Below are 13,820 nucleotides of genomic sequence, written 5' to 3' on the forward strand. Positions count from 1 at the left end.
GTAAGGCCAACTCATCTCTAGAGATAGAAGTGAGACGAGGATGACTAGGGTAAGCCGAATATCCACGCTAGGGACTTGTAGTACCTCAGAAACAAAGTACGGGGTAACTACGATACATGTACCACATAATACTGTAGTAACCAAGGCACAAAGGTATTAATGGCGTGCATATTGAAGTAAAACTCCTTTATGAACACGCCAAGACACCTTGAGGGTTTCTTACAAAGAGAAGCCCATCCCCGAAAGCTAATAGCACCGGGTAAAGGAGTGTCTAGAAAGTTAGATAGAATGACCTGGCATTCCGAATGAATTGCCCGATCAGAAAAGTTCTCCAAGAAGTTAGCTCGTGCCTTCTCATCACGGAACCGGATAAAATTAGGAGGAAAAGAAGAAGATAAGAACCACGACAAACCGAGTTTTTAGAAGGATAGACTTTTTGGGTGCCATGCCGAGGAGACTAAATGAGAGAGATAGAGAGAAAAACAAAAACACAACAGAAACATTTAGGTACAGGAATGAAGGAACAAGAACAAGCAATGCATGAAAATGCATGAGCATGTGACGTGTAAAATAAAAAGCATCCTGGGTAGAAACCCAATCCAACTTAGCAGCACTCACATTGTTTAATCAAGCACACAATCTAGAATGCATGAAATAAGGTTAAAATGAGCATAGAATGCAATGCATGAGCATAGGATATCATTTCAACAAAAACCAAGCCAAAATTTTTGACAAAATCACAAAAAGCCCAAAATTTCCAAAAAAAATTGAAAAATTAGGTAAAAAAAAATGCATGAATGCATGAAGAAAAGGGAAAAGAAGAGATTGAGAACACTTACCAAGTGAGGGAGGCTTGGATTAAGCCAAAATATGTGATGGGAGGAGTGATGGGAGAGAGAGAGAGAGAGAGAGAAGTTTAGATCACGAGAGGAGAGAGAGAGAATGAAATATTTGGGAAAGAAAAAATCGGGTCGGACCTCAAACTATATATAGAAAATGCAACTCGATAGATATAGAGGTATTGAGGAGGTATCAAAGGCAAAAAGTCTCAATAGATCAAGCATACAGAGACTCCAAAGAATTTGGCTCGATGGATCGGGCTATCTATCAAGAGGTATTGAGCAGAAACCCAAAAATCTCGATAGAAGTTCTTGTATCGAGGAGGTTTCAAGTAGGTATCGAGACTTTTATTGAGGTATCTGTTGAGAGCCAGAAGAAGAGAATTTAAGGAGGAGAAACAACAAAAGATGAATGCAAACAAGATAACCATCAAAGCAAGCATTCAAAGAGCATGTTTAAGCATAGATACACATCCTCAATTCTAGATGCAAAGCATTCCTAGATCAAAACACATTAAACATGTCTAACCAAATTATATTTCAAAACAAGTTTGGACAATTTAGAGAGCATACACTACCACATGTATTCCTTATGATGACCAAATCACATTATACTTGTACAAAAGTATCAAAGGTATCAAAGATTATTCGTGTTGTGTGTGAAACTTGTTGCAAGAGAGCAAGTGCATCATTATGTGAAAAGTAATGATATAAGAAGATCAAGTACATTCACACATAGTCATAACTGTTTGATAGGGACTATCACCCTTGAGGTACATCATATAACTCTCACATCTCTTAGAAACACACTTACAATCATATTAAAAGTATTTTGATTCTTTTAGCTTTTCATGTTCTTTGCATATTTTTATTTTAAGCATGGCATGCATGGGCATATAAAAGAGAGAAGAAAATACCTAATTATGTAAGTTTGAACATTATTGTTTTGTTGTGCAAGTGCTACACCTTACTGAGCACGACTTTTATAAATTGCACACCGATGTTTTATGATTGACGAGTTTTTGTGGTAAGATGGTTATTTATGTTTTTCTATTAGCATTTTCTAGTCCTTGCCATCAAAAAGAGTAATTTAAGATATGAAAGATAAGAGATCAACTAAATCATACAAACCACATTAAAGAGCCATAAAGCTTACATTGTTTAGTTATGCATGAAGATGCTCATCTAATCTACAAGTGATATAAAGTTGGGAAACTTTGTTTCAAAGGCCATCAAAGGTACACAAGTAGTAGTATACACAAACACACTATTTTTGTATTATTATTTTTTTTTAATTTCTCCTTCTTCTTTTTTATTAAAAAAACTTAAAACAAAGCCAAAAAAAAAAAAAAGAATAAACAAACAAAACTAGATGCATATGCATGAAGAAGAGGAGAGTGAGATCAGTCCATGGATATAACACCAATGTTATGGCTCAAGAATTCAAGCCGTCAACCATCTAGAGGCTTGGTGAATAAATCAGCCTTTTGATCGTCAGTATGAATGAACTCAAGAGTAAGAGTACCATTTTCGACCAACTCACAAATGAAGTGATGTTGGATCTCAATGTGTTTAGTCCAAGAGTGTTGAATAGGATTTTTAGAGATATTGATGGCACTGGTATTGTCATAATAGATAGTAAGATGTTTTTGACAAATACCATAATCAAGAAGAAATTTTTGCATCCAAAGAAGTTGGGTGCAACAACTATCAATAGTAATGTATTCAACCTCAGCAGTGGTGAGAGAGAAGAATTTTTCTTCTTGCTCATCTATGAGACAATGTTATTCCTTAAGTAAAAACACCACCAGAAGTACTTTTCTGGTCATTAGCACTCCCAGCCCAATTCGCATCAAAATATCTAGCTAAAACATCATTAGTATCTTTGTCATACCATTCCCAAAGTTACTAGTGGCTTTAACATATTTAATGATTCGTTTTACTATAATAAGATGTGATTCTTTGGGATTAGCCTGATATCTAGCACACACTCCAAACCTGTAGCTAATGTTAGGTCTACTGGCANACATTATTCCTTATGATGACCAAATCACATTATACTTGTACAAAAGTATCAAAGGTATCAAAGATTATTCGTGTTGTGTGTGAAACTTGTTGCAAGAGAGCAAGTGCATCATTATGTGAAAAGTAATGATATAAGAAGATCAAGTACATTCACACACAGTCATAACTATTTGATAGGGACTATCACCCTTGAGGTACATCATATAACTCTCACATCTCTTAGAACACACTATAATCATATTAAAAGTATTTTGATTCTTTTAGCTTTTCATGTTCTTTGCATATTTTTATTTTAAGCATGCATGCATGGGCATATAAAAGAGAGAAGAAAATACCTAATTATGTAAGTTTGAACATTATTGTTTTGTTGTGCAAGTGCTACACCTTACTGAGCACGACTTTTATAAATTGAACACCGATGTTTTATGATTGACGAGTTTTTGTGGTAAGATGGTTTTATGTGTTTTCTATTAGCATTTTCTAGTCCTTGCATCAAAAGAGTAATTTAAGATATGAAAGATAAGAGATCAACTAAATCATACAAACCACATTAAAGAGCCATAAAGCTTACATTGTTTAGTTATGCATGAAGATCTCATCTAATCTACAAGTGATATAAGTTGGGAAACTTTGTTTCAAAGGCCATCAAAGGTACACAAGTAGTAGTATACACAAACACACTTTTTGTATTTTTTTTTTTTTAATTTCTCCTTCTTCTTTTTTATTAAAAAAACTTAAAACAAAGCCAAAAAAAAAAAGAATAAACAAACAAAACTAGATGCATATGCATGAAGAAGAGGAGAGGAGATCAGTCCATGGATATAACACCAATGTTATGGCTCAAGAATTCAAGCCGTCAACCATCTAGAGGCTTGGTGAATAAATTAGCCTTTTGATCGTCAGTAGATATGAACTCAAGAGTAAGAGTACCATTTTCGACCAACTCACAATGAAGTAATGTTGGATCTCAATGTGTTTAGTCCGAGAGTGTTGAATAGGATTTTTAGAGATATTGATGGCACTGGTATTGTCATAATAGATAGTAAGATGTTTTTGACAAATACCATAATCAAGAAGAAATTTTTGCATCCAAAGAAGTTGGGTGCAACAACTATCAATAGTAATGTATTCAACCTCAGCAGTGGGAGAGAATAGAATTTTTCTTCTTGCTCATCTATAGACAATGTTATTCCTTAAGTAAAAACACCACCAGAAGTACTTTTCTGGTCATTAGCACTCCCAGCCCAATTCCATCAAAATATCTAGCTAAAACATCATTAGTATCTTTGTCATACCATTCCCCAAAGTTACTAGTGGTTTAACATATTTAATGATTCGTTTTAGACGTAAATGCACTTTTAGTCCCTACATTTTGATGTTTTTCCATTTTAGTCCCTACATTTTATTTTTTCCACTTTTAGTCCCTAAACACTAATTTACGCGTTCCATTTTAGTCCTTTCCGTAGTCAACCGACGGAATAGCTGAGGTGGCAGCCGGAGCAATTAAAATATTATAAAAATGTCACATACCCATGACACAGCAGCATATAAATGTAAAAAATTAATTTATTAATTTTACACAAAATAAAAAAATAAAAACAAAGTTTAAACATAAAAATGTATTAGAAAATCAAACCAAGAACACAAATTCAAAATTAACCCATTGAATCAATTAAACCCAAGAACTCAACCCCGCACCCAGAAAATCAACTACCTTCTTCTCTCACTCAGCACAAACACCAAAAACACCAATTCTGTCACACCAACCACCAAACCAACAAACCACCACCACTGAAAATCCTTACCACCACCAAAACACCCACAGACCCACTAAATTTGACTCATACATCAATTAAATCCAACCCAACTTTGACCAATCGCCACCCAAATCCGTGCCACCTCCGTAAACCCACAATGAACCATCCCCACCACCACATAGCAACCCCACCGCCGCCACCACCATGAATCTGCAAATGCATCAATACCCATAACAAAAATCAAACCAAAACCAAAACCCAATCTGAGAGACAGAATCGAAGTTAGAGAAAATAAAGAAGAGAGAGAATCGGAGAGTGAAAGAAGAGAGAGGGCTGCTGTTCCAGCCGCACACCGCACGCCGTCAACGCCGATCCCTAGCCCACAACCCGCAACCATATGCTACTATGGCCCGTGACCACTCCACCACCATGCCACAACCATCGAACCACCCTACAACCAGCAAAAACCCATGCCACAAAACCACAACCCACCCACAGCCCACAACCTTCATGCCACCAGCACAGTGTCGCCACCGTCGAGAGAGATCGGCAGAGAAAGCCCTGATTTGATGAGAAAGGTTTGAGTTTTTAGAGAGAAAGAGAGAGTTGATGAAACCCAGCCAACAGATCCATGAGAGAGAGTTGATTATATATGCTTTGGGTTTTGCTTTATTGTTTAAAAGAATGTGTTTTTTATCTGAGTTTGAACTGGTTTCGTGGTGTTTGGTTGTTGAGAAAGTGGAGGAAAACGAAGGAAAAAAAGGAAAGGAAACGGAAAATTATTTGGAATTTCTCTCTGTCTAATTTGTTTTGAGAGTGATTTTTTTAGCTGATTTTGAACTGTTTTTTTCCCGAGAAGAAATTTGTTTGGAATTTCTCTTCTGAATTTGTGTTTAAGGGTGATTTTTAGCTGATTTTGAATTGTTTGTTTCCCGAGAAGAAAATTGCTTTGATTCTCTCTCTCTTTATTGTTTTTGATTTTCTGGGTTGCGGGGTTGAGTTCTTGGGTTTAATTTGATTCAATGGGTTTTATTTTGAATTTGTGTTCTTGGTTTGATTTTCTAATACATTTTTATGTTTTTAAATTTTGTTTTTATGTTTTTTAATTTTGTTAAAATTAATAAATTAATTTTTTAAATTTATATGCTGACGTGTCATGGGTGATGTGGCATTTTATAATATTTTAATTGCTCCGGCTGCCACCTCAGCTATTTCGTCGGTTAACTAGCGGAAAGGACTAAAATGGAACGCGTAAATTGTGTTTAGGGACTAAAAGTGGAAAAATAAAATGTAGGGACTAAAATGGAAAAAGTCAAAATGTAGGGACTAAAGTGCATTTACGCCTTCATTTTACTATAATAAGATGTGATTCTTTGGGATTAGTCTGATATCTAGCACACACTCCAACACTGTAGCTAATGTTAGGTCTACTGGCAGTAAGGTAAATGAAACTACCTATCATACTTCTATATATAGAAGATCAACACTCTTTCCTAACAAGTCAACAGTGAGTTTAACATTTGGACTCATAGGTGTTTTGACAGAACTAGCAGATTCTAAGCCAAATTTGTTCACAAGATTTTTAGTATTTTTAGATTGAGAGATGAAAATACTTAAGTCACTTTGATGAATCTACAGTCCAAGGAAGTAGTTCAATTCTCCAATCATGCTCATCTCAAATTCAGTCTACATCATGCCTGAGAATGAATGAGCCAACTCATCTTTTGTAATCTAAAGATAATGTCATCTACATAAACTTGAGTTACAACTAGTTCTTAATCCACTTTCTTGATGAACAATGTTCGATTTTCTTGTTCTCTTGTGAAGCCATTTGACACCAAATATTTGGTAAGATGATCATACCATGCTTTAGGTGCTTGTTTCAATCCATATAGTGACTTGTTAAGATAGAGCACATGATTTGGAAAGTATGGGTCAATGAACCCTTTAGGGTGAGCTATGTAAACCTCCTTTTTGAGAAAACCATTCAGAAAGGCACTTTTTACATCCATTTGATATAACTTGAACTTCAAGTGGCATGCTAATGCAAGTAGAAATCTTATGGATTCAATGCGAGCAACAGGAGCAAAGGTTTCATCAAAGTCCACTCCTTCTACTTGAGTGTACCCTTGGGCCACAAGTCTGCCTTGTTGCAAATCACATTGCCTTCTTCATCAGTCTTGTTATGAAAGATCCATTTTGTACCAATGATGTTCACCCCCATTGGCCTAGGTACCAATGTCCAGACATCATTCCTTTGAAATTGATGAAGTTCATCATGCATGGCTTCAACCCAGCATTCATCTTAAAGAGCATCTTCAACCTTGATAGGTTCTACCTGAGATAAATAACATGCATAAGAAATAAAGTTAGCCACATATTTATCAATTGTTGCTTTCCCAAAGTTAGCTCATTCATGTTTCCCATGATCATATCTAAAGGATGATTCAGTTTAATTCTAGATGAAGGCTCCTTCTCTACTTGATCTTCAGGTAAAGGAGATGTGGAGGAGGCTTCTGGGCTTGTATAGCACTAGTTGAGGTAGGAGGAGAAGGATCTTGATCACCTACTTCTTGTTCAATCTCTAAAGGTAAGGGAGAACTAATTTAGGCATGTGCTCTATAACTTTTGAGGACCTTGGAGATGATGCTTCATCAATCACAACATTGACAGTTTCCATGACTTTTTATTCCTCTTGTTCAGCAACCTAAAGGCTTTACTTATGGAGTACCCAAGAAAGATTCCTTCATCACTCCGAGTGTCAAACTTTCCCATATTTTCTCTGTCCTTTAGAATGAAACAAGTGCTACCAAATATCCTGAAGTATTTCACATTTGGTTTTCTTTCTTTCCATAGTTCATAAGGTGTCTTCTTTGTACTTAGCCTGAAGTACACTCGATTCACAATATGACATGTAGTGTTAACTGCTTCTCCCCACAAATCTTTTTGCTACATCCTTGTTATGCAACATAGCTCTAGCTATCTCTTGAATGACTCCCTTCTTTCTTTCTATAACACCATTCTATTGAGGGGTGATAGGAGCAGAAAACTCTTAAGCTATGCTAGCACTCATGCAGAAGGACTCTAATTGAGAGTTTTTGAATTCTTTGTCATGATCACTTCTGATTCAATCAACTTTCAATCCTTTCTCATTTTGCACCCTTCTGTATAGTGACTCGATGTGATGAGGGCTTCAGACTTAGATCGCAGCAAGATGACCCAAGTGAATCTGGTAAAGTCATCGACTACTACCATAATATATTTCTTCCCTCCAAGAGATTTTGTTCTTGTTGGACCCATCAAAACAACATGAAGAAGCTCAAGAGGTCTAGTCATGGCTGTGGTCAATGTGGCATGATGTTGAACTTTTGTTTGCTTCCGAAGTTGACATGGTCCACATACAACATTTTTCACTTTATTGAGTTTAGGCATTCCCAAAACTACATCATTTTTGGACACAAGTGATAATTGCTTATAGCTAGCATGCCCCATCATTTGATGCCATAAGTTCTCATTTGGCATTCGGATGCTATTACATACAATCTCAGTATCAAGAACTAGACCATAGCAATTGTCTAGTGTGTGAATTCCACTTATGAGTTGCTTGCCTGAATCATTTAGCACCAGACACTTCCCTTTTGAAAACAACACCATGAAGTCTTGATCACAAATCTAACTAATGCTTAATAGATTCACTTTTAGCCCTTCAAATATAGCACATTTGCAATATCCAATAACCCTAGTAAAGCAATGATCCCCTTCCTTTTTATCTAGGATTTGCTTTCATCTCCAAAGGTAACATTTCCACATTTCTTAGACTTAACTTCTTTGAATAGAGTGCGGTCTCTGGTTATGTGTCTTGAGCAACCACTATCAAGATACCATAGATAGGTGTTCATGACTTTGAAGGTTGAGTGCATCATGAAGCATACTTCGTGCTTTTTTTTCAAGTCATCAGGATGGTCTTTTCCTTGATTTGATAGCCACATGACTTTACCCTTGCCTTTATCTTTCTAAGGCATATACCCTTGTAGCTAAACAATTTGAGACAATTTAGTCTTCTTCTACTCACAAAGAGGTCTTTTCAAGAATTATCGAAAGAGTTTTCAAATAACCTTTAGACTTGTAATTTTTGAGAAACTTAAGCATGTAAAGGTTAGAAACACAAGAGATATTACAAGAAAAAGATTTTTTTCATGCAATTTGATTCCATGACAACAGGGGTCAATGGATCACACAACAAAGATTAAAACATAATCAGAGTGTGCCCGCTCTAATACCACTTGTTGGGTTAAGATAGCTTGACCCAAGTTGATTAATTAGGTTCAATTGCATGTAAATCGTGGAGGCACCAACAAATCACCAATTAAACTAAATGTAGCTGAAAATAAATTGACACGGTGATTTATTGATAAATGGGGAAAACATCGCAAGGGAAAAACCCCACCAAATGATTTTGAGGTCACCACTCCCAAGAATCCACTAATTAACTGTGGTCACCCAATACCGACTTTAGCGATAGTATTTGGGACACAATTTATTTATGCATGGGTTAATACTTAATCTTATGAGTAAGGCCTCAAACTTGCCTTGTTTCCTCTATATTTCCTAGTGTTTCCCTATGTTTTCCCTATCTCTTCCTCTTTTGTTCCCCAGATTTTCCAACCCTTAAGCCTCCACCTTCTTCCCCTTCTTATAGCCTTTCATTAGTGGGGTCTTCATCATTATCTCCGTACTTCACACACATATTCCTATGTTCCTAAGAATCCCAAGGGATCCTCACGACTTTAGACGATTTCCTTGAAACTTGTTCTAGACACCTTGGCCACGATCTCGAACTTGGGACTAGGCCCATTATGATAAGACCCAAGCCTGACTATCTCACTGCACACCAAGTCTAATTCGTTTGATGGGTCTCGAGCTTTGTGTTGGGTTTTGATCAAGTGGGCTGACATGGTCGCCCAGGCCCAACTCACCCACATCAACAATCAAGCAGTTACAAGTATAAGGGATCTTACCAACTACCCTTGGCCTATCCTGAAATATCAAATTACAGTTGAAATTTTGCTCCAATACTCAACTAGACTTAATCTTATAGTAGCCTTCTTTCACTGCATGCACAAACCTCCAATTTGTGACCAACCCTTTGCATGGATCCCAAGTATGTGACTAACTCTAGCAACTTGAACAGATGTTGTTGGCTGCAAAGTTCTTCACTTCATCAATAATGAAGATCTGAAAGCACTCAGTTACAAAATCCTTTGCGTACAAACACAGTAGCTTCACACAGAGAATATAGGTCTCTTGGTCTCTGTATCCATGTATGACAGCCTTTAAAATAAGCTTTATATATGTCTAGGATTATGAGAAAAGAAACCCCAAACAAATATGCAAGACTTGGCCAAATTTCAGATTTGGAAATTCTAAAATCGTAATTCTCGATAGATCGAGCTCCTATCGAGCTGTCTATCGAGCTTCACATTAAGTCTCGATAGTAGGCTTTTGTTGAGCTATCTGTTGAGACTTAATGAATAGTTTTTGTTCACTTGTTTTTTAGACCAATCTTCATGTCTTTAAAACTTAACTTGAACAACATGTTTCATGAAGTACTAAACCCATCTTAGATCTACCCAAACACAAGTAAAGTGCATTTTATCAAAAGATTAGCCAATTACACAAAATATGACCCTAACACTAATTATAAACTTTCGTGTACAGCAAGAGTTAGCTCATAGTTATGTATCTATACTTAATGGTGGAAGGCCACCAAACCAAAAATGTTTACGGGTTTTATTTTTTAGTCCTCTACTTATTTTGGATTAACAATCATATAATGTACAAAATAGGAGTTGCAACTCACAATGATACAATGCTACTTAATTAGCGGAGAGATGAGACTGAATATTTTAGTCATAAAAATTTATTTGAGGAGCAATAGTAACTTTTCATATGTGGAAATTACGGTAGTTAATCTTTTCTATTTTTTTTTTTTCCATTTTAGAAAGGTTGTTGGAGCTTTTTTTTTTTTGGGGTTTATACTCCAAACATGACTTTAAGGATGAAAAAAAAAAAAAAAAAAAAAAAAAAAAAAAAAAAAGGGAAAACTTTTTGAAAAGTGTTTGGTTAAAAGGGGAAAGGAAAAAAATGTGGCGGACACTTGACCCCACATATTTTTTCCTTTCCCCTCTTAACCAAAATGTTTTCTTCCCATTTTAGAGAGAAATACCTGACTCAATCACATTTTTTTTCTTTCTCCCTCTTAATCAAACACCTAACCCCACCACATTTTTTGGGAAGAAAACTATGAAGGAGAGTGTGATTTACTTGATTGACAAAATGCTCTCAATTACTTTTTTTTTTTTTTTTTTGCTTTCCTGGCCAACACGTGGCTCTTCTTTTCTTTTCTCTTTTTTTTTTTTTTAATTTAATTTTTATCTTTTGCTTTTTTGGGATACGTTGCTTTTTTCTTTTTTCTTTTTTTTTTTAATTTCCTGGGCATAAGCATGATTTGTTTTTCTTCTTCTTCTTCGTTGTTGTTATTATTATTATTATTATTATTTTTGTTTAACTAGACGTGTTTTTTTTTTCTTGACATGATTTTTATTTTTTGAATAAATTTGAGTGATTGTTTTCTTTTTTTGGTCACTTTTTTGTTTTAATTGGACATCATTTTTTAATAAGGGTATATAAGTAAATTTATTCAAACTTCCCAACCAAACAAAAATTATGAAAATTTAAATCTTTTCTATTCTTTCACTTTTTCATCCTCTTACCATTTTCTATCTTCTCATTTTTTTACTTTTCCAACCAAACAGACCTAAGAGTCTATATTGGAAACTCTAACAACCTAACACAAGTGTCAAACTAGATAAGGGAGTATTTTTTTTTTTTTTAAATGAAAGATAATGGTGTATATATTTTGTATTCATAACAGGTTCCTTGAAGTCTATTCATAACAGGTTCCAATCAAACAGAAATGTGAAAGAGCCATTTTTCTTTCTATATTCCATTTTTCTTCAGCATTAAGGAATAAGCAATTATTAAAGCCAACGAAAAGAAAGTGGAATGTATGTGAGAGAGAGAAACATTAGAGAGAAGAATAACGGAAAGAGAGAGAGAAGGAGAAAGGAATGGTGTGGACATATCAGTATTGCCAGAGGGATGCATATCGAACGTAGTATCATTGACGAGTCCTAAGGATGCTTGCACAGCTTGTGCGGTTTCTCCTATATTCGGTGCGGCTGCTGAGTCCAACGCTGTCTGGGAGTGGTTCTTACCGTCCGATTATCAAGCCATCATTGCTCGATCATCATCAACTTCATTGGATTCCTTGAACTTCTCTTCAAAGAAACAGCTCTACCTCAGTCTCTCCGATAACCCCATCTTGATCGACGACAATAAAAAGGTACTATTAACAAACAATCCCATATTATGGTGTGATCCTCAATCATAACCACACACTAACATTGAACATATGATATTTGTTAGTTCTTTATCAAATCAAAAGGATAATGCTCAAACTAAAACAAATTTTACTGAGTTAGCTTTTGAGGTCTCTATCTTTCTCAAACTTTGTGTGAGGCTCTGGTTTACATACTAATTGTACTCTATGCTAGTCTCACTGAAACTCAATTTTTAATCTTCATATATATGGCTAACAGCTTTGAAAATTAATAACCTCGTAACTCTGATCCAAATGGAAGCAGCAACATTGGGTGGATTGGTTTCACTATGGACTCTTGATTTTGCTTTTGGTTTAAATTAGTTATGTGAGCATGCACGAATTTAGTTATAGCGCCATATGCGAATAGAAAAACAGAATAAACACACACACATACAAAAGGAGCTTCTATCTGTGTGTTCAAATTATGAAAGATTTGGTTGTATGTATGCTTGTGGCCAGTGAAAGCAGTACCATGCTGAATAGAACCATATCTGTGCTGATCTTCTTTCTTTCTACGGAGCTTTTTCTTGGACAAATCGAGTGGTAAGAAATATTACCTTCTTGCTGCAAGGGACCTTTGCATTATAGGGGTGGCACTCCTCAGTATTGGAGATGGATTTCTCTACCTGAATCTAGGTCTATCCATACTCTATTTTAGTACTCCTTTTTATAATTTTTGGCTTTTCATATAGTTTTTAATTATGTACATGTAAATATCAAACAGGTTCCCAGAGGTAGCTAAACTTTTAGATGAGTGGTGGTTTGACATCCGTGACAAGATGCATACTTCCATGCTGTCTCCGAATACAAACTACGCCGCTTACCTTGTGTACAAATTGGCGAGAAGAGTCTATGGATTTACTAACCCTCCTCCAAAGGCTTCAGTTGGAAAAAGTGGAGAAGGTGAAGACTATAAACAAACTGTTTGTTTGTGCATGCCTGCTGTGGAGCCAAGCCAGCAAGACCAGGTTGTACTGCCGAGGATTAAAAAAGTGGGCCCCGGGGCGAAAGTTTCTCACCTGTGTTTTTGTCTCTCCTATTTTCCTTTCCCAACCAAACAGGAAAAACAACATTTTCCACCCTATTTTCCATTCTCTCTATTTTCACTCCAACCAAACACACCCTAAGTGGCATTGATATTGCAATACTGTCAAACTTATATTGTGTTAATTTTTTCCTTTATTGACAAAATTTTGCACTTAAAAAGCTTCAAGCTTACTGGTAAAAACCATCTGAGTGTTATTTAGACTCATGATTCTCCTAACTTGGCCTACGCTTCTCTTTTATTTAAACCCCTCGACTCTGCTTTGTCATTGTTCTTTTTAGTTTTGGTTATTGTTCGATCTATCATTGAGCCCAAAACCGTTTGTCTCATTGTAAACTAGATATTCATGCTCTCTTTTGTTTATTGATAGAACCATTAGTCCAAAATTTCTACAAATCTAGTAGTATAACGGAAAAAAAACAAAGCATTAAACTATAACCAATGACTCTAGTGCCACAAAACATTTTAGAAAATATTTCTCAACTATCAAGATGACAAATTGTTAATGATAAATGAACAAGTGATGTCAATAGTCTAAATTAAAACCTATCCTCCAAACTTGTCAACTCAATTATTGTTGTAGCATTACTCTCATGAAAGTCACCTACTACATCAGCATAAGCATCTTAATATTGAGAGCCAAAAAGTAGTTCCACATCTCATTAAGAGCCACAAAAAATGGTTGAATCAATTATAATATTAGGTTAAAT

The 13,820-nt window shown here is 35.6% G+C and overlaps 1 protein-coding gene across 1 annotated transcript; it reads left to right on the plus strand.

Annotated features, from left to right (window-relative positions):
* Positions 1–2,338: 2,338 nt before the first annotated feature.
* Positions 2,339–13,355, plus strand: LOC112040273 (F-box protein PP2-B10). The gene is given in 6 exon segments (XM_065763760.1): positions 2,339–2,560; positions 11,700–12,026; positions 12,129–12,208; positions 12,586–12,656; positions 12,659–12,701; positions 12,790–13,355. Coding segments are annotated over 6 exon segments (1,146 nt in total). The 3' UTR covers positions 13,193–13,355.
* Positions 13,356–13,820: the final 465 nt, after the last annotated feature.

Source organism: Quercus suber, unplaced genomic scaffold (genome assembly GCF_002906115.3).
Source record: "Quercus suber isolate HL8 unplaced genomic scaffold, Cork oak 2.0 scaffold_523, whole genome shotgun sequence".
Taxonomy (NCBI): Eukaryota; Viridiplantae; Streptophyta; class Magnoliopsida; order Fagales; family Fagaceae; genus Quercus; species Quercus suber.